This window comes from Erinaceus europaeus, chromosome 20 (assembly GCF_950295315.1).
Source record: "Erinaceus europaeus chromosome 20, mEriEur2.1, whole genome shotgun sequence".
NCBI lineage: Eukaryota > Metazoa > Chordata > Mammalia > Eulipotyphla > Erinaceidae > Erinaceus > Erinaceus europaeus.
Genome location: NC_080181.1, coordinates 51,447,457 through 51,471,427, shown reverse-complemented (window position 1 = coordinate 51,471,427; position 23,971 = coordinate 51,447,457). Strand labels below are relative to the sequence as shown.

Below are 23,971 nucleotides of genomic sequence, written 5' to 3'. Positions count from 1 at the left end.
TAATTATAAAAGAACTCTTAGCAGTTAAGGGCAGATTGGTGTATAGTTCTAAACATGGTAATTAGAACATCTTTTCAACCTTTAGTCCCTGATCAGGAGCAGTGGGAAGCTGATTCTGTTAGATAAACTACTGACAAGGCTTCGAGAAAGGGGCAACAGAGTCCTTATCTTCTCCCAGATGGTGAGAATGTTGGACATCCTAGCTGAGTACCTGACTATTAAGCACTATCCTTTTCAGGTAAGACTGCTTCCTCCTTTCTTCTCCCCCCACCCTCCAAGTTTGTGTGCTTGTTTGCTGAATTATCCTAATATAGTCAACAAATTGTTTCCTGTCGTATGCTTTACATTGGTTTGTTCTAGCCCTCCCCCCGCCAAGAGAATTGGATCAGGCCTGCTAATTTCGCGGGCCCGCTTGGCCCCGCCCCAAAAGGAACCCGGGGAGAGGGTTCCTGAGTTCGAGAGTGCCAGAGTTGGAGAGTTCCTGAGTTCCGGAGTTCGAGAGTTTCAGGGTTACAGAGTAAGAGAGAGTTCCAGTGTGGCAGAGTTTCAGAGGGCTCTCAAGTACGAGAGTTCCAGAGTGCCAGAGTTGGAGAGTTCCTGAGTTCCAGAGTAAGAGAGAGAGTGCTTGTGCCGCCGCAAAGAGACAGCAGAGTTCTGTTTGGTGATTAGTTTGTCTTAGTTTATGAATCGTGGTTCCTGAATAAAGAAATACAGCTTCCCTGCCCAGCCGTTGTCTCCGCGTCTCTGTTACCCGCCCGTGAAGCAAGCCAGCCCAGCAAGAGCCTTCCGAAATTTTAACAACAGTTTCCTTAAGACAAATTGAGATCCAGGTTCTTGGAAGGTTTTTGTGTTTACTTCTTTACATTTAGACTACCCTGTAATGAAAGTGGTTGGTTATCTGAACTAATTTTATTTTCTTGTGCACATGTAGATCCAAGAAAAGGAAAAGCAGGCATGTAAAAAGTATACTATCTTTTCCTTCCTTCCTTCCTTCCTTCCTTCCTTTTTTCTTTCTTTCTTTTTTTTCTTTCTTTCTTTCTCTTATTCCTCTGTTTTTTAAAGATTTATTTATTTTTTTTAGGGAAGAGAGAGAGACACTAGAATCTTTTTTTTATTGAAATTTTTTTTTATTGGGGAATTCATGTTTTACATTCAACAGTAAGTACAATAGTTTGTACATGCATAACATTCCCCAGATTCCCATATAACAATACAACCCCCACTGGGTCCTCTGAATCCTTCTTGGACCTGTATTCTCCCCACCCACCCACCCCAGAGACAATAGAATCTTGCTAAGCTCTGATATAAGGCGATGCTGGATGATGGGGCCCAGACCTCTGGGTCAGAGCAAATCCTGTGCTCTAACAAGCTGAGCTATCTCCCTAAACCAAAAGTATATTGGTTGGTGTCTTACATTCCAAATCTGGTAAAAAGAGAGGTAGGAAGTGTGACTCTGATTGTAGAAGCCCAAATTCTAGACAGAACTAAGAGGAATCACAATGCAGTTTTGCCACTTTAGAGGATTTTGACCCTGGCTGTGAGATCGGGGACGTGAAGGAACAATGCAGACTAAGTCCTCAACTAACACACTCATGGTTTCCAGAACTGTGAGTGAAACAACATAATGAAAACAGATCCTTGAATAATGTGTACTTGAGTATTGGCTGAGAGTGATTTTTTTTCTCTCTCTCATTAACTTTAAAATGAAAGTTACTTGAGGACCTGCTATACTTGAAGCCTCAGTAATTCATGAAGTGGGTGATAATGTTTCTCCTCTGTGGAATGATTTTTATCTTCATTTATTTGTCTATCTCCTGGGAGAAAAGATTTTCTTCAACACAATATAATTTCCCTGATTGTTAGTGTAGGAAAAACTTACCTTTGGTCTAGTCATGGACATACATACAATTTGTCTTGATAACTGGAATAGCACTTTTATAGCATTTTTAAAAGCTACGAGTTTTAGGAGCTAGTAACTTTTTTCTTTAACTTTGAATGACTTGGCTACTGTACAAAGACATGTAACTCTCCAAATTGGAGAAACTTGGAGTTAGTGATATTTAAGAATCCCTACCTGCTTGACTTTGGGTTCAAATATAGCCTGTCATCCTGCTACTTAAGCATATCTTTGGTTTAAGGATCCGAGTTCTGTCAGTAGTCAGAAGGCAAAAAGGTGGGATTTGGTGGTAGGCAGTCACTCTGGATGTGGTGGGCACAGTTCCAGACTGGAGGGTATAGATAACCCACAGATTCCAGGCAGTGATCTCTAGGCATCTGACTCTCTCTTGGACAAGTCCTGCCTTTTGTAAAATGACTTGCTTTTGTTACCTCACTTGATGATTATGAGCACCATGGGGAAAGATTATGAAAATAGTTTTCAAGAGTATGAAAAGTTTCATACATGCTACATGGATTCTCTGTGATTGATATTTTGTATCTACAGCTGACACATGCACTAAGGAAAGAATTGTGTTCCCTAGTGAGCTCCAGGAACTCTTGTAGATGCAGTTTGTTTACTTGAACACTGTCTCTGATTCCAGAGTGTTTTTCCCCCATGCTTTATTAGTGACTTAACAGTGCTTGACAAATTCATAAGATTGCAGGGTCATGATCTCAGACCCACGCTGGTGTAAGCCACCACATCCTCCACCAGAGTTCAGAGTATAGTTTTTGGATGAGCTGGGACAAATAATCGACTTAATAACATTTTCTGTGTTTTGGCAAAATGTTTTTCAGGCAAAACCATGTAAATAACTGTTTTGGTTTGTGTTGTGGCTAGTAACCTTGATGCTCAGAAGCATCATTTTTCAACCAGAGCTAATTGTCAGATGATGTGTCCTACTTCCCAGTTCCTCCAGTCCCTACAGATGGAACAGCAAACAAAACAGCTCAGGTTGTCATCCTCCTCCTTAAAGGTCCTGGCAGCCATTCTGATCCTTGGATAGCCCTTTGAATCAGAATCTTCTGACCTTGAGTTTGTAATCAGAGAGCTTGGGTCTTCTAACAGGTTGTGTTGCTTAATAACAGCCCCTGATAGCACTTCGCCAGCACACTGTGGTTATTTTTACTCAGTGGGTGGTAGAGTGATGAAGGTTGAAAGTCTGATGTCCTATTCTGAGTGTAGCTGATCTCTTTTCTACCTTATGATTTCGTGTGTTTTATTTTTACAGCGTCTGGATGGTTCCATCAAGGGAGAGATCCGAAAACAGGCACTGGACCACTTCAATGCAGATGGGTCTGAGGTACAACGTGCATGGCTTTGTTATTTGGGAAGTTTGGGCTCTGTATCAAGTAGCATAGTGTGATACATTTAGAAAGAGTAGCTGTTGGGAGTCGGGCAGTAGCGCAGTTGGTTAAGCTCAGGTGGCGCAAAGCGTGAGGACCAGCATAAGGATCCTGGTTCGATCCCCTGGCTCCCAACCTGCAGAGGAGTCGCTTCACAGGTGGTGAAATAGGTCTACAGGTGTCTATCTCCCCCCCCCCCGTCTTCCCCTCCTCTCTCCATTTCTCTCTGTCCTATCCAACAATGACATCAATAACAACAATAATAACTACAATAAAATAACAAAGGCAACAAAAGGGAAAATAAATAGATAAATTAAAAAAAAAAAGAAAAGGAAGAGTAGCTGTCTTCACAAGGGAATGAGAAGTCATGAATGTAAAAGATAACTCTTAATTTTGTTCTTTATTCCTCTCAGAAAACATATGTTTCTCTCCCCTGGTTTAGATTAATGACAGTAGCTCTGGTAGTAACTTAGTGTTCTCTAGAGGCTTCAGATACCAAAATGCTGAGCCTGGAAGAGGAACAGGGTAAGGGTTGTGGAGCGCTGCCAACAGGATTAGTTTTGAAATATGTACATTATGTCAGAAGGGTCTAATTTGTACCATTTTGATAACTAAGGCTCTTTAAAATGTACACATGTCTGTCAGGTTTTTTTTGACTCTTGATATAATGTTCTTGCTTTGGCTGACACGAATAATTGCTACTGAGTAAGTGTCCAATTGGTATTTTGTTTGTGTAAGATACACAGAACAGAAGAACTACTTAGGACAAGTAGAAAACCATGGAAACATGGTCACTTCTACATATGAAGCTGTTAAGTGTCCTGGGATCTGAGAGGTGTGAGACAAGAATGGTTTAGTGTAGGTGAGGCTATGGCAAAGTGTGCAGGTGAGGAAGTGGTGCAGCCAGCCCAAGGAGAAGTCAGGATATTGTGGAGAGAACCTTGGAAGTTTGATGTGCATAGAACGGATTCACTTTCTGAAGAACTTTACACACCCTTAATGTCCATGCCTGTTACTCCCTAACAGTCTGCCTTATGCCTCTGAAATTATAGAGTGCCAGTTAGACTGCAGTATTCTAGTGTGCATATTTATTTGTTTGTTTATTACCAGCACTGCTCATCTCTGGCTTATGTGGTGCTGGAAAATGAGCCTGAGACCTCTAGAGACAAAGGCATGAAAGTGTTTGGCATAACCATTATGCTGTCTAGCTTTTTGCCCATGTAGCTTTTTCTTTATCCTAAAATGTTAGTTCTCCTTGGGGTAGTTGAGACACTAATCTTTCCAGAACCAAGGATCTTATAGTTAATGAGGAATTGAATTACTGAGGACTCTTCCCAGTTTCCTCAGTTATAAAATCAGGATAATTTCAACACCTTCTCCATAATTTTAATGTGAAGATCAAATATAGTAAGCAACACTGAGCATCATGATAAGACTCTGTGTGAGCTACTTTTATTCCTTAATATTTGTTGGATTTTGTGTTCCATACTCTCAGTTTAAAAAAATAGTAAGAGTTAAATATTTCGTATTGCCCTTTCTGAGAAAAAAAACTAAGATTGCATTATATATAAAATTATCTAATGGTTCCCTGCCTAAACCATATATGTAATTATAGGCTGTCTGTCACTTGCAAATTAACCTTTTTCAATCAGTTAGAAAATTTAAATACTTTATCATTGGGAAAATATTTGCACATTTAGAAAATTTGGAAGGTGATGAAAATCTGGAAGAATGCAAGGAGAAAAATTGTTTAAACTTGCATCCCTGCTCACATTACTGGCGTATGTTCTATTCATATTGGAGTGAGTTTGTCTATATCTTGGGGTTTTTATCTAGATCATGTTGCATGTAATTTTATTTATTACCTTTCATTCAAAATTAAACTACATGATTATTATTGAATATTTAGTTAAGAGGGTTTAAGTATTTAATAAAATTTTTAATGCATTTCATTAAATTATTTTTCATACTGTTAATGAATATTTCCATTTTACCTCACCTATAGCTAATTCTTCATAACTTTTCAACTTGAGAATACATACAAACAATATCTTACTATAATTCATATTGTCTGATAAAAATGTGACATTTACGGGAGTCTGGCTGTAGTGCAGCGGGTTAAGCGCAGGTGGCGCAGAGCACAAGGACCGGCATAAGGATCCCGGTTCGAACTCCGGCTCCCCACCTGCAGGGGAGTCGCTTCACAAGCGGTGAAGCAGGTCTGCAGGTATCTTTCTCTCCTCCTCTCTGTCTTCCCCTCCTCTCTCCATTTCTCTCTGTCCTATCCAACAACGACAACAACAATAATAATAACTACAACAATAAAACAACAAGGGCAACAAAAGGGAATAAATAAATAAAATAAATATTAAAAAATGTGACATTTACATGGCTAGTATAACTGTTAAAACCCAAATTTGTTTACATTTTAGATGTATCATTCTAAAGTGGCCGATATTACTTATTTACATAGCCATGGCCTTGTGTATGAGTGGTTTCACTCTTGCGCTGCTTTTTCATTCTTTTTTTATTTCAGAGAGACAGAGAGGGAGATGAGACTAAAGCTCCTTCTGTTGCCATGACACCTTTATGCAGTGCCACACCTGGAATCTGGTTGTACTCTGGCAAGGCATGAGCCCTATCTGATGATCTATCTCTCCAGCCTAGTGCTTTTATTTTATAAACATTTTACTGACTTTTGGGCAGGGGTAGATAGCATAATGGTTATGCAAAGAGACTCTCATGCCTGAGGCTCCAAAGTCCTAGGTTCAATCCCTTGTACCTCCATGAGCCAGAGCTGAACAGTGCTCTGGTAAAAAAAAAAAAAAGACATTTTACTGATTTTTATGAGAAAAAGAAGAGAGAGTACCACTTGCTTTCAGCATATACAGTGCTATGGATTGAACCTGGGGCCTCAGGCATGAAAGTCCTCTGTTGTACCTATTGAGCTATTTCTCCAGCTCTTATCAGTTCTGCAATAGTTTAAAGCACTTGTGAGATAGTGTCTTCATTTTTATTGCTGTTGGAATCATGCTGGTAAATATTAGATGTTTTCATTATGCTTATGTGGAAAATACTCACTTGTGAACCCACCTTTGAGATACATGATCAGGTTCCCCAAAAAGAAAATGTTTGGTTTCCTTTTCTTCTTCTTCTTCTTCTCCTTCTCCTTCTCCTTCTCCTTCTCCTTCTCCTTCTCCTTCTCCTTCTCCTCCTCCTCCCCCCCCGCTCCTCCTCCTCCTCCTCCCCCCCCCTCCTCCTCCTTCTTTTAATGTTTTATCCTTTTAAAAAACTCTTTGAATTATTTTTATCTATTTGTTGGATAGAGACAGAAATTGAGATGGATAGGGGAGGGAGAGAGGAGACAGAAAGACACCTGAGGCACTGCTTTACCACTTGCAAAGCTGTTCCCCTGCAGGTGGGAACCAGGGGCTCGAACCTGTGTCCTTGTGCACTATAACAAGTGTGCCCAATTAGATGGGTTTCCTTTTCTTTTGACTTGCGTAATTTATTCTCTTCCTCCTGCTTGTATTTTTCTGAGTGTTCCGATGCAGGCCGGTGTCTTGTGCCTCCCCTGTTGCTATTGCTAGTACCACTGAGGAACTGAGCCAGCAGTGCCTGAGTCTGTCCCCGTCAGTTGCTAGCCATGCCATTCCGGTGTTCTTTGTGCAAATTCAGTAGGGATTCTGGCCCTAAGTGAACTGTTAGTGTGGTATTTCTGTATTCTTCACTACCCAATGAATAGACATTTTTTCTAGTAAAGTTTCCTCATTTATACTACAGTGTCTGGCCAGGATCAGCTCACCTTTACCCAGAAAAACCATCTAGGTAACATTGCTGGAATGATCCTCTTGATAATTTAAGTTTTTCTGGTTTTCATTAACTGCTTGTAAACTAGTGTCAGCCATGAAAGAACACTAAATATTTGATTCCAGCTGCCTAATCAGAATCTATCTTGCTCCTTAGTTTACTTCACTGACTCTTTTCCTCTTGATCAAATGAAAATTCACTCTGCCATCAAATCCCTGACATTCTCTTAGCCTCCATAAAGTGTGTCCATCATATCTCACTTTTCTTCACACCTGCAGGGGTTTCCAGGTATAAGGGCTTATTGGACTGTGAAACTGTTTCTGAGAAGGCCACTGCATAAAGTAGTGTATTGCATTATGTACAGGACTTCTGTTTCCTGCTCTCCACACGGGCTGGGGGCCTGGGAATCAACTTGGCTTCAGCAGACACAGTTGTCATCTTTGACTCTGATTGGAACCCCCAGAACGACTTGCAGGCACAAGCCCGAGCCCATAGAATTGGCCAAAAGAAGCAGGTTGGTGTGAGAGCCTTTAGACTGTGACTTGGGAGAAGGGAGGGTTATTCAGTTCTCTCAGGATGTTTGAAAGTGCTCTTTTCCCCTGATTTACCAGTTTTCTAAGAAGTATAGAGAAAGCGGCTTTGGAGTTAGAAGAGCCTTTGGAGCTTGTAGCTGCTACTGTTTGAAAAATTCCATCACCGATGGATTTCTTTATATTTACCTCAAGAAAGATAAACAGAAGTCTTATTATGGAAATGTTAGATATTCCAACACTAATCAGGGTAGTCTCTTTTTATTCTATATGACCAATGCTAATTCTGGGGCATGTTGGAAAAGTACAAGTGTAGTTCTTTGATATATTAATTTCTAAGTCTTAGTATTAGGTAACATAATTTTCATACTCTGCCAAAGATTCATTTTTGGTGAGACTTTGCATCAGTGAAATTAATTAATGCAGTTCTATTTAAAAGTATAACTTGCTGCAGATAACAAAAGAATTGTACCCACTTGTCATCATTTCTGCTAACAGAGAACAAATCTTTGCTTTCCCCTCTTAGTTTTAGATGGAGATAAGTCTCTTTCTCTCTTTCTTTCTTTCTTTCTTTCTTTCTTTCTTTCTTTCTTTCTTTCTTTCTTTCTTTTTGTGATCAGAACTAAGCTGACATCTACCTTTCCTCCAGGTAAATATTTACCGCTTGGTTACAAAGGGGACTGTGGAGGAGGAGATCATAGAGCGGGCCAAAAAGAAGATGGTGTTGGACCACCTGGTGATTCAGCGAATGGACACCACTGGCCGGACAGTCCTTGAAAACAACTCAGGAAGGTCCAAGTGAGTTCTGGAGCGATGGGGGAGGAGGTGTGTCCAGAGTCAGACTGTTTTCTCATCAACATTTGATAGAATTCATTCTTTGACTATAATGTTCTCTAGTAGATATTATCCTTTATTTCACCACTATATCCATTAATTGCCTGGACAAGACCAAGCTACTTTTAAAGTAAATGGAATATCACAAAGGGGATTTGACTTCTTTTCCTTATCCTTTTTTCCCTGTTTCTGTATTTCCCTGTCTCACCTCTAGGCTTTTACATTGACTCTGTGTGACATATAACACAACAGTATGGCACTGTGAGCCCATCAAGCTTTCACCCAGGCACCCTGTTGCCTTGCAATTTTTACAGAGTCCACTGGATTGAATTGGCAACTTTACCTTACTGTGTGGAAAAAAAAACGGAGCTTATTTTTACACAAGGCTGTAGAAGGAATGTAGTTAAATTAAGATTGGCTTTATTTGGAAGCACAGTTATTCCTCCTAAAGAGTTCACATTTTGATCAGGATGTAGGACACCCTCTGGGGCTGTCATGCATTTGGGCTACAGGTAAAAGCAGACAATCTTCTATCCAGGAAGAACCTAAATGAAAAAGCTTTCTGCTTTCCTCTAGGACAGAAGTAAGAAGGTTGAGAATTTATGATGAGTGATAGCTTTCTGAGTCAAAGGACAAAAGAAGTCTTTTATGTTACTAATCATCTTTCTTTCTTAACCATGTGACATGAGGCAAGAAGGAAAAAATTGATTACCTATTCTTCTGTTAGTTTGGGTTTACCACCATGGAGAAAGAAGTGAAACATTTGAGACATAATTTTTCTTGGGGGAGAATTTATATATTTTCTAGTAATTTGATCCTTTTATGAAGGTTAGATATTCCCCTAGAGGTTATTTGATTTTCCTAAGAGATTACAACTGTCTTTTACTTCCATAGCTCAAATCCTTTTAATAAAGAAGAGCTGACAGCTATTTTGAAATTTGGAGCAGAGGATCTCTTCAAAGAAGTGGAAGGGGAAGAATCAGAGCCTCAGGTAATTAGTAATAAGAAAAAATACTTTTTTTTTTTTTGCCTCCAGGGTTAGAGCTGGGGCTCAGTGCCTGCACTATAAATCCACTGTTCCTGGAGGCCATATTTCCCCCCGTTTTTGTTGCCCTTGTTGTTATTGCTGTTGTGTTGGATAAGACAAAGAGAAATTGAGAGAGGAGGGGAGAGGAAGATAGACACGTGCAGACCTGCTTCACCACTTGTGAAGTGACCCCCCCCCCCAACAGGTGGGGATCTAGGGGTTCGAACCAGTCTTTGCGCTTTGTACCACGTGCGCTTAACCCACAGCACTACCACCCAGCCCCCAGAAAAAAGTTCATTTTTGATAGGTATCTAGGAGAATCTTAAATCTTTCTGGAAGCAGATCCTGCGTTTGTTAGAGACCTATATAAAGAAACAGTAGGAGGATACTTGTTTCTCCTTCTCCTCCTGCTCCTCCTCCTTTCTTCTTTCTCTTGTCTTCTTTCTTCTCAAAAAAAGCTCAAAGCTTTTCCTAAATAGAGTAGGAAAGAATAAGCAAAGCATTTTAAGGATTCTGTCTTTGGTCTGTTTTAGTCTACTTTCACTTATTTTAAGTTTTACCTTTTTATTTGCATATAAAATATTTCATTTTCAGTGCCAGGTAGTGGCACACCCGGTTGAGTGCACTCGTTATCATGTGCAAGGTCTTAGGTTCAAGCCCCAGGCCTCTACCTACAGCAGGGGGATGCTTCACAAGCAGTGAAGCGAATACTACTGGTGTCTCTCTCTCTCTATCTCTTTGTCCCCTCTTAGTTTCTTTCTGTTCTATCAAATAAATAATTAGAAAAGTAAAATAAAATAGGGCCACTGAGAGCAGTAAATTCATCGTGCAGACACCAAGTCTCAGTGATAACCCTGGCGGCAATAAAAAAAATTTCATTTTCATTTGAATGAGGTTTGGTGCTGAAGGGATAGCTCACTGGTTAGGGCATGTACCTTACCATATGTATAGTCCAGTGAGGTCCTTCTGCTGCCAGGGTATCTCTCCCTCTCTCTGAATCTCTTTGAATGAAAAGTGGCCTGGGAATGGTTTCATTGTGCCTGTGTGTGGTCCCCTGTAGTATTTATATAGTTTGAAACATTAGTTGTAAAGGATATAAACCTTACTTCTGTTGGATATCAGGAAGATTTGGCTTATTTATATCAGTTTCTGTAAGTGATTAATCATTGTTACTTATTTAACGCTATCTTCATTGCTGCTGTTCCTTTAGGAAATGGATATAGATGAGATTTTGCGCTTGGCTGAAACAAGAGAGAATGAAGTGTCAACAAGTGCAACAGATGAGCTTCTATCACAATTTAAGGTATGAGAATCATTGTGTTAGAAAGTCCTCAGCATTGGTTTATTAATAATCACTGATTTGTTAGTGTTTCCTATGTGTGAGGGCCACCACTTTCCCTTTACCTGAATTAACTGCTATCTTTAATATCATCCTCTTGAGTTCACGTTTCCTGTGAATATGTTGGAAACATTTTTGAGATAATTTAAGATTACCATTTTCTTTAGTAATAACAACCAATACTTGTCTAACTTTTGCACTACTTCAAACTGTGTTTTAAGTACTTTACATATTTGCACTCCTACAGTTCTCATAGCAACCCTGTGATGAAATAGATACTGTCTTCATGGATAGATGAAGAACTGGATACAGAGAGGCTCAGCTGATTTGCCAAGATTATACAGACATGGAGTTGTGGTCATATTTAGCCATGTGGTCTGGCTGTAAAGTCTGGCCTGTAGCCACACCTCCATCCATGGAAAGTTATATTCTTAATGGTATGAACCACTAACATAAATATAATTTTTATCAGTTTATATAAATTTCATCTGGCTATTTTGAAAGTCAGATATAAAGTAACTACACAGGGCGGGACAGGCAGTGGTATACCAGGTTAAGCAAACATAGTTTGTAGCACAAAGACCCGTGTAAGGATTCTGGCTCAAGCCCCGGCTCCCCACCTGCAAAGGGTTTGCTTCATAAGTGGTGAAGCATTTATCTTTCTCTCTTCTCCTCTCTCAATTTCTCTCTGTCTTATCCAAAGAAAAAAAAGGGGGGGGGGAGTGGCTGCCAGGAGCAGTGAATTCATAGTTGTTTAGGCAAAAGCTAAACTAAAATAAAATGAAGTAACTACACACAGTGCTTTTACCTTTATAGACTGATCAGATGATTCCTTTTGTAAAACAGAAAAGTTCAGTTTTTAGTCTCAGAAATTTTACCATTTGTATGATGGCAAAGGAGGACCAGGGTTGAATTGTTATATGGAAAACAGAAATGTTAGGCATGTACAAACTATTGTATTTTACTGTCAACTGTAAACTGTTAATCCCCCAATAAAGAAATTGAAAGAAACAAAAAAGAAGAAGAAAGAAATTATACTATTTGTTTGGTCATAAAACTTAAGAAATCTGGGGCCGGGTGGTGGCACACCTGGTTGAGTGCACATGTCGCAGTGCGCAAGGACCTGAGTTCAAGCCCCCATTCCCCACCTGCAAGTGGAAAGCTTTGCAAGTGGTGAAGCAGTGTTACAGGTGTCTCTCTGTCTCTCTGCCATCTCTACCATCCCCTTTGCTCTTGAATTCTGGCTGTCTCTATCCAATAAATAAATAAAGATAATTAAAAAAAAAATTTTTTTAGATCTGGTTGTGACGATCATAACTTTGAGGAATGGATTCTACCAACTCTCCTTTGAGTCCTTAAGTTTAGGCAGGAAGGAGTACAGAGAAAGTAGAGCTCAGAACTAGCACATACCTGTCAGCCACTGCACAGAGGCTGGCCAAAGCTGCTGCTTCTCTGTGTGGCCATAGTCTGAGTCATTGGACAACAAGATAGACAAACATTTGATATGTAATAGCTGGATGTTGTCTCAAGTTTATTTGAATATTTTGCATTTTGTATTGTCATTTCTAAGACTGAAATGCACTTGAGCATTAGAAGCCATTATATATCTTCAGCTTTTGTATTTTTGATAAAAATTAATAAGGTGATAATTGTCTAAATGATAGCACTTTCAAATGTGTTCTATTCAGTAAGATTCAATAATTTAGAACTGTAAGCTTATCATGGATTAGTGTTACTCTGGCCTTTATAACTAAAATCAGGATTTTCTGTTTAGTATTACTATAAAATGTATAATTAACATTATCTTTTAAAAGATCTATAATTATATTTTTGATGAATTTAAGGTTTTACAGGTTGATTTGAGGAGGATATGGGAAAGACTAGTAGAAAAATGATTATCCGACCATGAGCTATTATTATAAGACTTCTATTAGTCATGGTGTCTTGCTTAGAGTAAACACTGGAAATAGGAAATAGCCAGTTAGACAATGGATTGTCGGCTATTTTTAGGTTGCCAACTTCGCTACAATGGAAGATGAAGAGGAGTTGGAAGAGCGTCCTCACAAGGACTGGGATGAGATCATTCCAGAGGAGCAACGGAAAAAGGTGGAGGAGGAGGAAAGGCAGAAAGAGCTGGAAGAAATCTATATGTTGCCTCGAATTCGAAGTTCTACTAAAAAGGTGGGAAAGATGTGAAAGTACTAAAGTTGTAAAGGCCATAGAAGTGCTGTACATTCAAGGGAAAGGCTTTGCAATACAGCCCTGGCAGGGTGGAGTTACTGAAACCTTGCAAAGGAAATGGCAGAAGGCACAGGGCTAAAAGCACATCTGGGAGACCTCAGATCTTTGTGAACTGGCTATTTATATTTATGGAATGACTGGGTGGGATCAGAGCTTTACAGAGATTTCCCATTTTGCCTTTGAAATTGGAAACAGTAATCCTAATAATTTGGTTCTAGTTGTCAGTGTGTTTTAGATAATCAACTTTTTTTTTTTACATCTAAGTTCATAATAATTGGCACAAGTATTGAACAGCAGATTATATAACTATAAACTAAGAGCACACACTTCACAGAGCATATTATCAAGCATCATTGAAGGCAACTAATTTGATTTTTGCTATAACAGAACATAGAAAAGGATTGATTACCCAGTCTGTTGTTAGAGAAAACAGACTCGGATCTCTCCAGGATCATAGCAGAGAAATATGTGCTCAGAGGAGCTACTGTTATTGAGTACTTATGGTATACCATTTTATACTTACTGATTGCATTAATCCTCATGAAAGCCCTATGTTTTAGGCACTATTATTCGTATTTTGTGAATGGGAAACAAAGTCACAAAGAGATAGGGTAACTTGTCCCAGGAAGTAAACATGAGTCTACAATACAAATATTTTTATTCTAGTTCAGTTATTGGCTAGAATGTCTCTGGGAATGTGAATATCCCAAGCAGATCTTTCTTCATTACATGACATCTACCTCCATATCCTCTAAGGGAAATTGACATGTCTGGTGTGGTGGAGAGTTACTTGTCTGAGAAATAGATAACTAAGATGGTGGTCTGGGAGGTGACACAGTGGATAAAGCATTGGACTCTCAAGCATGATGTCCCAAGTTCAGTCCCTAGCAGCACATGTACCAAAGTAATATCTGGTTCTTTCTCTCCCCCTATCATTCTCATTAATAAAGAAAATCTTTAAAAAAGAGAGAGAGAGAGAGAGAGAGAGAGAGAGAACTAAGAGGGACCATTCTTAGTTCTTAGGTCTCTGGCACCTGACGCTTGCTATAATGTGACTTTGCATTTTCAGGCTCAGACAAATGACAGTGACTCTGACACTGAGTCTAAGAGACAGGCCCAGAGGTCCTCTGCTTCAGAAAGTGAGACAGATGACTCTGACGATGACAAGAAGCCAAAACGCAGAGGTCGTCCCCGAAGTGTGCGGAAGGACCTTGTAGAGGGGTTCACTGATGCAGAAATCAGAAGGTTGGTGGAGCCTCCCTTCTCCCTAGAGCTTGTTTAGAAGGGCCTGATGTGAGACCTTGGCTGACTGAACTTTTGGCATGGATAACAAGTGTCTGTCTGTCTGTTTGTGTCTAGAGCTAGTACCTAGGAGAAGACATGAGAATGGTCTTCCCTAAATCTCTAGGATGAATGTTCCTTCTCATTGTTTTATTTGAAGTCTCTTGTTTGTCGCTTGTCTTTGTTTCCTTCCTCTGCTCTGACTGCTTTGAACATTTTCACAAAGGAAGTGCAGCCAGGAGAAAAGAGACCACTGGAGATGAACTTGGCCAGAAACTTTATGTTTTTATGTAAGAATAGGAATTCCTATATATCAATATATGTAATGTGCATGCACACACACACCCTGCACATGTTGTGGTCTTTGAAAATCCCCATGGTATCTTTTTCCTCTTTTTCTCCCTTTTCTGTTTCTGTATATCCCCAACTGCCTGCAATAGCTGTGGCTGTAAACATTGCCCTCCCCCACCCCCTGCTTTTTTTTTTCCTTTTTTTTTTTTTTTATAACATTGAACTATGAACAGTGTTCTGTACACAGGGTCAAACCCAATGGAGATAAGCCTAAGAATGGAGTTTCTCAGGGTACAGACCTATGGGCTAGATCAAACACCACCCTTCTCTGGAACAGGAGCTGTGAGGTGCTTCAGATCTGACCTGTGCCCTCTACTGGCTCCCTCATTGCTTTTTTTTTTTTTTTTTTTTATACAAGTCCTACATGCAAAGCAATTGGTTTTCAGTGCTTTTGTGGGGCTGAAGAGAGGATATGACAGTAGCACAAGTTCAAATTCCAGAGAACTTGGGGGCCAGGTGATAGCACACCCAGCTGAGTATACTCATTGCCATGTGTAGGGACCCAGGTTCAAGACCTCGGTCCCCACCTGCAGGCGGGAAGCTTCATGAGCAGTAAAACAGTGCTGCTGCAGGTGTTACTTTCTCTGTCTCTCCTTCCCTCTCAAATTCTCTCTAGCCTATCAAATTAAAAAATAATAATAATAAAAATTTTTAAAAAAAAATTCCAGAGAACCCATTGCTTTATTGAGATTGGTCTGTCTTCTTGACGGAATTTTTTTTTGGAGGGCTGTAAGCCTTTGGTTAATCCCCCAAACCCTAGCTTACTTGATTTAACAATTTCTGCCAGTGTTCTTAGCTTTGTGGGAGTGACAGTTTTTTAGAGGTCTTTACTGATCATTCTGGAAGTGCTTCTTTGTCTCAGTATTATGCTGAAGTAAACCCAAAGTATCAAATAATTTTTTAAATTTTATTATCTTTATTTATTTGATAGAGACAACCAGAACGAGAGGGTAGGGGAGATAGATAGGGAAAGAGAGATACCTGCAGCCCTGCTTCTACTTGCAAAGCTTTCTCCCTGCAGGTGGGGACTGGGGGCTTGAACCCAGGTCCTTGAGCAGTGTAACATGTGCACTCAACCAGGTGTGCCACCACCCGGTCCCAGTATCAAATAATTTTAGATAAAATACTTCAGTATATATCAGAAAGCAGAAATCAGGAAGAGTTAATAGTCCTCAGGTTCATATTCACATATAACACTTTCTCAATCCTAGAATCCAAACAATTCCCTTAATTGAGCCAGGGAAACAGTATAGGGAATTACATGTTGAGCTTTCATGCCTGAGGCACCAGTGTCCTAGGTTTAATCCCCAGAGCCACTTGGAGCCTGAGATGAGCAATGCTCTGGTAAAAATAATAATTTCATATATATATGTATTTTTTCCCCTAACTTTGTCACATGTATTATTTTTTCATTTGCTGTGTCCTCTACTTCCATTTTCCCCCCTTTACACTCATATCTAGCCAGAACACTTTAATGATTTGGCATAGTACAGTGATGCCCCTGATATAGTGTGGCATCCTGCTTTCTAACAAAAGTGCTGATGGTTCAGGGGAGAGAGGAGGTGCAACATTGGTTGGCAGATAGCAAGTTAGGATAGAAACATACAGAAGATGGTTTTGGTTAGAGATAAGCTTGGGCCATTAGAGTTTCCAAAATAATTTTACCTAATTAAGTTTTGAGTCATTTATTTATTGTACTTTGCGTCATTCCCAAAACGATTTGAGTTAAACTTAAAAATCTTATTGTCAGGTTGGGGAAATAACATAATAGTTATGCAAAGGACTTTCATACCTGAGGGTCAAAAATCCCAGGTTCAATCCCCTGCACCACCATAAGCCAGAGCTGAGTAGTGTTCTGGTCTTTTTTTGTGTCTTTCTCTATCTCTCACCTCACTCCCTCTTTAAAATAAAATAAAATAAAAATATTTTTTAAAAACCATATTGTCATATTACTGACCAGAAATTAATGAAAAAATACTGCAGTATGAATTACAAGTTAAAATAATGGCCTAAGTAAACTATTGAACTCTTAGCTTTATCATAGTTACAGTGATTAAATTACTTATTACATGTTAAACTCTATAAACTTGTGCCTTCTAAACACGATAATGTTAGAGATAAGTCACTGTTCTCCATGATGCTCCTAAGCAGTTTATGATCATAAAGCCAATGTTTTGTTTGAATAGATTTTTTTTTTAATTTCTTTATTGGAGAATTAATGTTTTACATGCATAACATTTCTCAGTTTTCCATATAACAATTTGAATAGATTTTTAAAACATTTATTAAAACTGACCCCAATCTATTTTTAAATATTATATATTTATTTATCACTGGATAGAGATACAGAGACATTGAGAGGAGAGGGAGAGACAGAGAGATACCTGCAGCTCTCCTTCACCACTTATGAAGCTTCCCCCCTGCAGATGGGGGACTCCAGGGGCTTGAACCTGGGATCTTCTGCACTATAATGTGAGTGCTTAACCAGGAGCGCCCTGCCTAGACCTGGACCCAGTCTATTTTTTATAGTTTTTTTGTAGCTCATATTTCATTACAGGATATATTTATATTAATATAACTGAAATCTCTATGTTTTAATGTGCTTTATTGATCATATTCTTAGGTTCATCAAGGCATATAAGAAGTTTGGCCTCCCTCTTGAAAGGTAAGTTTGGAAATAGTTCCTCATATGCCTCCTTTTCAAGTTTAATTCAGCAGTAGTTGTTTTGTTTGCTTGTTTGCTTCATTTACTACTTAAGCTGGAACCTTTTTTTTTCCCCTGGGAACATTATTTTACAAGTATTTACAGATGGGATGTGTGTTGTGCATTTCCCTCTGGGGAGGAGTAACAAAAATGTCAAAGATAACTACAGAAGCTTCCTGAGAGAGGGAGATGGAGCAGTACTTTCAAACCATAGAGCTAAGAAATAATTTCCAGAAGGCATGTTCAGATGGCTCTAGCTAAAACTATCATAGTCGCTGTCTGCATTCTCATTCTTAGATTTGGTCACCGCAGAGGTGAAAGACTCCTTGTGATAGGCAGTCTTCCCCTTTTTAAGAATGTTTTGAGCACTCAGTACTAAAATCTTGTTGGTAGACACTTCCAAAAGGGCTAACTATCTTTATGGCATTAAGTGTTGAATAGCAGGCATTCAGAAAATGACTGCAGAAGTTGAGCTGTTACTTTGTTTTTTTCTTTCTTTTCCTTTTACAAAATTGGCAATATATCTTCTAAATAACAGCATGCACTTAAAGCATAGTTACTTCTTACTCTTAATGCAGTTTTGGAGTGGTAGGAATTACAAACCTCTATGTTTAATTTTGCCCTTTGCCACTAGAGAGGGCATTGTGATAGCAGTGGAGTTGAGCCCATCAGGACATCTCTGTCAGAACTAAGATGGTGTGGAAAGTCCATCTGGCACCTATGCCACCTGATACACATTCCTGTATGTTCTTTGTGACTTGGAGATCAATAAATGTGTAGAAAGGAGCTGTACTTGGCTTCTATGAGCATTGTTAATGAATGAAAGTGGGCTGGAGAAAAGTGAGCACAGAGAAGCAAACTGCAGTCTTCTTACACCTGACCTACTATTACTGTTAACAGGCGTCCCATTGAGTTAGGAACCACAGTTGACCCTTCTCCCTTCTGATGTTTGAAATTACTGTTGTGTGGGTGGTTCCATGGTACCTTGCTGCTGATGAAAATGGAGTCATCCCTCAGTAACTAATGGAAACTTCTTGGTGGAGCCTTGGAATGATCTATAAAGGAATAATATAAAAACGTCTTTGCAGCACTTACTTGAGACCAGGTGCTATCTATGTGGGCACAGGGCCTTAAAGTGTCCCATATCTGATCTCCTTCAGGCTAGAGTGCATAGCACGGGATGCTGAGCTGGTAGATAAATCCGTGGCAGATCTGAAACGTCTGGGTGAACTGATCCACAACAGCTGTGTGTCAGCAATGCAAGAATATGAAGAACAACTGAAAGAAAATGCCAGTGAAGGTAAGTCCTCCAGGCTGCTGTAGGGATGTCTTAAAGCTGGAGCCTGGAGACGGGAATTTCTGCTGCTCCCAGGTTGCCTCATGTGCTCAGGTGTGCATTCTCACCTGCTTTTCTGTCACCTCTGTATAACATCCATTTGCAGAATTGATTGGCAGGAGATGACAAATGAGGAGCAAGATGAAGTGCTTCATTTTATATATCTATGGAAAGTTTAAATCAGTTTAAAGTATCAAGCTGCTGATTTGAGCAGAAACATCTGCATTTTGGCTATAGACAAGGCCATTCCAGACCACAAACATCAGTTACTTTATTATCATTATTATTATTTGTTTATAAAATAAAAAATAGAGACAAGACCATAGGATAAGAGGGGTACAATTCCCACCACCAGAGTTGCGTATCTCATCCCCTATCAGTTACTTTCTTTGATATAAATGTATATATTGTTGGGTTATAACCAAAAAATAATTTGGAAAACTGGGTGAATGTTATACACATTTTGTTTACAGTACGATTTTCATGACGCTAGAGTTGGTTGTTATCAGATCAGATCTATAGTGTGTCTTCTCTCTGACAGCAGCAAGTAGGAGGTGTGGGTAGACTTGTGAGCAGAGAACCTTGAAGTGGTTATTAATGTTAAACGTTAGCCACAGAGTAGAACCTTACCAGAGGAATGAAGGGATCATTCCCCTTCCTTGGACTGAGTTGTGCCTCTGTTGCATTCCCCCTCCTCCCACCTTTCCCCCATTATTACACTAGAGCCTGCTCACATGAGCTCTTTCAGCAGAGGACAAGTGGTCAGGCCCCAGAGGAGCCAGTTTGATATTTCTAAACCACGAGGCCTGAGACTGTTTATACCCTGTCAGCTGTCTCCTCAGAAAAATAAGAGGAACAGTACCTATCTTAAAAGGTTTAGATGAGTACTCAAATCATTCCAACTATAGCATAGTGCCTGGTTTATAGTGTTAACTGTTGGCATAAAGTCAGGAAATGTTGGTGCTTTGGAATTTTCCTTTTTTTGTGTCTCCAGGTTTATTGGTGGGGCTTGGTACCTGCACTATGAATCCACTGCTCCTGGCAGCCATCTTTTCTTCATTATTGTTATTGTTCTTCCTGCTGCTGTTGTTAGGACAGAGAAAAACTGAGAGAAGAGAGGGGAAGATGGGGGGAGCAAATGATAGATACCTGCATACCCACTTCACCACTTTTGAATCATCCCCCCTGCAGGTGGGGAGCTGGGGGCTTGAACCCAGATCCGTGTGCCAGTCCTAGCACTTCATACTATGTGCACTTAAATCTGTGCTACCACCTAGCCCCTGGAATTTCCTTTTTTTTTTTTTTTTTTTAATTTTCCCTTTTGTTGCCCTTGTTGTTTTATTGTTGTTGTTATTATTGTTGTCGTTGTTGGATAGGACAGAGAGAAATGGAGAGAGGAGCAGAGACAGAGAGGGGGAGAGAAAGATAGATACCTGCAGACCTGCTTTATCACCTGTGAAGTGACAACCCTGCAGGTGGGGAGCCGGGGGCTCAAACAGGGATCCTTAAGCCGGTCCTTGTGCTTTGCACTACCTGCACTTAACCCTCTGCGCTACCGCCCGGCTCCCTGGAATTTCCTTTTTAAGGATATTATTGAAAATAACAGAATTGGAAGATATCTGAAATAGAACTAGAATATCTTGATAAGTTTTTTTTTGTTTGTTCTAAGAAATTTAAATATAACACCATGTTTAAACTGGATAGTATTCTTCATTCTTATGCTGCAGTGCAAAAGAATTCCTTAGCTCATTGTGTAGCACAGTTGACTTTTCTTTTTCTTTTTTTTTTAACAGTTGACTTTTCTGACCACTTGCTGTTGCTGTATGTGTTAAGGAACAGGTTTTTTTGTTTTTTTTTTCCTCCAGGGTTATCGCTGGGGCTCAGTGCCTTCACTACTAATCCACTGCTCCTGGAGGCCATTTTTCCCCCTTTGTTGCCCTTTTTGTTTATCATCATCATTATTGTTGCTGTTGCTGTTATTGTTGTTGGACAGGACAGAGAGAAATTGAGAGAGGTGGGGAAGACAGAGACACCTGCAGACTTGCTTCACCGCTTGTGAAGCAACTATCCACCACCCAGAGGGCTAAGCGCACATGGCACAAAGTGCAAGGACTGGTGTAAGGATCCTGGTTTGAGGCTCCAGCTCCCCACCTGCAGGGGAGTCGCTTCACAGGTAATGAAGCAGGTCTGCAGGTGTCTATCTTTCTCTCCCCCTCTCTGTCTTCCCCTCCTCTCTCAATTTCTCGCTGTCCTATCCAACAACAACGACAGCAATAATAACAACAACTATAAACAACAGGGTCAACAAAAAGGAAAAAATAGCTTTCAGGAGCAGTGGATTCACGTAGTACAGGCACCGAGTCCCAGCAATAACCCTGGAGGCAAAAAAAAAAAAAAAAAAGATTGAGTCATACTTCTAAGCACTATCTGAACTTCTTTTTATATGAATTGTCTCCTTCCCCTTTGCCCTTATTTCTGTTGAATCCATAAAGGTTAATAACTTCAGAGAAATTAGGGGTTGGGTGCAGTTTTTTTGGGTCAGGAATAAACACCCCAATTTCTGATTTCCAGAGAATTGCCTTTCCCATTTTACCACATTCTGTGATAGCTCATAGTATTGTTGGGAATAGCTTTAGCATCTGAAATTCTGATGGGTGACTTAAGAGTTCCTAATTAGGGGGTCGGGCGGTGGCGCAGTGGGTTAAGCACATGTGGCGCAAAGTGCAGGGACCGGCGCGTAAGGATCCCGGTTCGAGCCCCCAGTTCCCCACCTGCAGGGGAGTCGCTTCATAGGCGGTGAAGCAGGTCTGCAGGTGTCTATCTTTCTCTCCCCTTCTCTGTCTTCCCCTCCTCTCTCCATTTCTCTCTGTCCTATCTAACAACGAATTGCGTCAACAAGGGCAATAATAATAACCACAACGAAGCTACAACAAGGGCAACAAAAGGGGGGAAAATGGCCTCCAGGAGCGGTGGATTCATGGTGCAGGCACCGAGCCCAGCAATAACCCTGGAGGAGGAAAAAAAAAAAAAAAAGAGTTCCTAATTAATTATAATTGTAGTGCTACTTTACTTACTTGAATGTCTAAATAAATGGAACTTTTTCTTAGCCTCTCAGCCATTTGTCCTTATGTTATTTCAACCTGGTCTCTGATTAGAGTTGACTGGATTTAATTTTAAATTATAGGATTTAAAAATATTTATTTTTTTATTGGGTAGATATAGAGAAATTGGGGTGGAGGGAGAGAGACTCACATATACCTGCAGTATTCTTCATTGATCTTGAAGCTTCCCCTACTGGTGGACACCAGGAGCTTGAACTTGGGTTCTTGTGCATGCTAACGTGTGCTTAACTGGGCACACCACCACCCAGACCTAGGATTACTTAATTTGAAACGAGGGCTTGGGTAATCTTTTCATAACATGTTTTATTCATCATTTCAAATGGGCTAGGTATTAACTTGATCATATATTTTTTCAGCAAAGGGGATATTTAAAAAAAATATTTATTAACATGAGAGAGAAGGAGGTCATGGGTAGATAGCTTAATGGTTATACAAAGAGGCTTTCATGCCTGAGGCTCCAAAGTCCCAGGTTCAATCTCCTGCACTACCATAAACCTGACCTGATCAGTGCTCTGATACACAAGAGGGAGAGGGAGAGAGAGACAGAGACAGCGATAGAGAAGAACAAACACAAGAGCATCCTTTGGCATATATGATGCTTTGGATCAAACTCAAGATTTCATGCTCATAAGTCCAACTCTTTATTTAGCCATTGTGCCACCTTTCAGGCCACAATCATTTTTATATCTAAACTGAATGTTTAGATATTACTTTACATACATTAATTGAGAAGAAACTGTGTCTCTTTGAACTAAAAAATAAGCTGGAGATTAAGGGAGTGAGAATTCAGGGTTTGCTGAGGTTTGTTTTTTTTTTTGGTGGACCTTCAGCAAAATCTTGCTTTGCTAATGTCAGACTGCTGGTATTCTCTAGGGAAAGGACCCGGGAAAAAGAGAGGTCCCACAATCAAGATATCTGGGGTTCAGGTTAATGTGAAGTCCATTATCCAACATGAAGAAGAGTTTGAGATGTTGCATAAATCCATCCCTGTGGACCCTGAAGAAAAAAAAAAGTGAGTGTACTATGTGCACACGTGTGGGTGGTTGTGTGGTAAGAAAATAGATTGGAAGTTAGAGTTACCTATAGCAACACAGTGTTACCATTGTCTTTCACAGATCAGAATACTTTGTCCATAGTCATTCGTGTTCTCAATTAATGTCCTCTTATTTCTGAAATCCCTTTAGATATTGCTTGTCCTGTCGCGTCAAAGCTGCACATTTTGATGTGGAGTGGGGAGTGGAAGATGACTCGCGACTCTTGCTGGGAATTTATGAACATGGCTATGGAAACTGGGAGCTAATTAAAACAGATCCAGAGCTTAAATTAACTGACAAAGTAAGCAGCCCTGCAATGCTGGAGGTTTCTAGATGACTGGTTGTATAACATTTTTTATACTAATTATTTTAACTGTTTTGGGGGGGGGTCTGAAATTAGTATACTACTAGATTCCTGGGATTTCTTTATCCTTGGAAATGTTACCATCTTTAGTGGGCTGTGGCACTATTTCATAGATGAAGATAATATCCAGGTAAAATTTGGGGGAAATTTCAGAGTTAATCTTAAAATTCTGATTTTTATTGTAGATTACATCTCATTGCAACAAATACCAGGGTAAGATCATTAATAATAATAAAAGCGTGTCTCAACCCAAGGTTGACTGTTTATAGCTATAGTTGAAACAGCTGTATTTCAGTTCTACACACCAAAACATGAGTCACACCCTGGTATTTTTTGTAATGGTATTAAAGACTGGCTGTACTTCCCTCCCAGAATTGAGCCTCCCACCTTTTCTGTTGTGAATCAGGCTACCAAGCAGTTAGGCTGTAGTTAGCATTATGAGCAGGGAAAGCTGACCAACTCAGATGTTAGTCCAATCCGCTCCATGTTGTGCTCCTGGCAGGGCTTTTCCTGGCACGTCACAGAAGGCTCATCCCATGTGCAGTGTTCTAAGAGGGTGGCAGCACCCTGCCTTAAGCACCGAGACCAAATCCAGAGTGGCCCAAGAGGTCCATCCACAGTAGCAGGGACTCATCTTGTCCCGGCATAGCTCAGTGCTCTCCGGCAATGCTCTAAGAAGCATTTTCAATCTAAAATGAAGCTTTAACCTAGCT

The 23,971-nt window shown here is 40.0% G+C and overlaps 1 protein-coding gene across 3 annotated transcripts in view; it reads left to right on the top strand.

Annotated features, from left to right (window-relative positions):
* CHD2 (chromodomain helicase DNA binding protein 2) overlaps positions 1–23,971 on the top strand; it is a 102,212-nt gene that overhangs the window by 51,778 nt on the left and 26,463 nt on the right. For 2 of the 3 annotated variants that reach the window (XM_007517932.3, XM_060179348.1), the window contains 12 exons: positions 86–238; positions 3,171–3,242; positions 7,460–7,609; positions 8,275–8,423; positions 9,354–9,450; positions 10,697–10,789; positions 12,836–13,006; positions 14,136–14,311; positions 17,322–17,363; positions 18,563–18,702; positions 22,734–22,872; positions 23,045–23,195. In XM_007517932.3, the coding sequence (XP_007517994.1) occupies positions 86–238; positions 3,171–3,242; positions 7,460–7,609; positions 8,275–8,423; positions 9,354–9,450; positions 10,697–10,789; positions 12,836–13,006; positions 14,136–14,311; positions 17,322–17,363; positions 18,563–18,702; positions 22,734–22,872; positions 23,045–23,195 (1,533 nt within the window). The remainder of the gene's footprint in view (positions 1–85; positions 239–3,170; positions 3,243–7,459; positions 7,610–8,274; positions 8,424–9,353; positions 9,451–10,696; positions 10,790–12,835; positions 13,007–14,135; positions 14,312–17,321; positions 17,364–18,562; positions 18,703–22,733; positions 22,873–23,044; positions 23,196–23,971) is intronic. The other variant, XM_060179349.1, reaches the window with a different exon arrangement.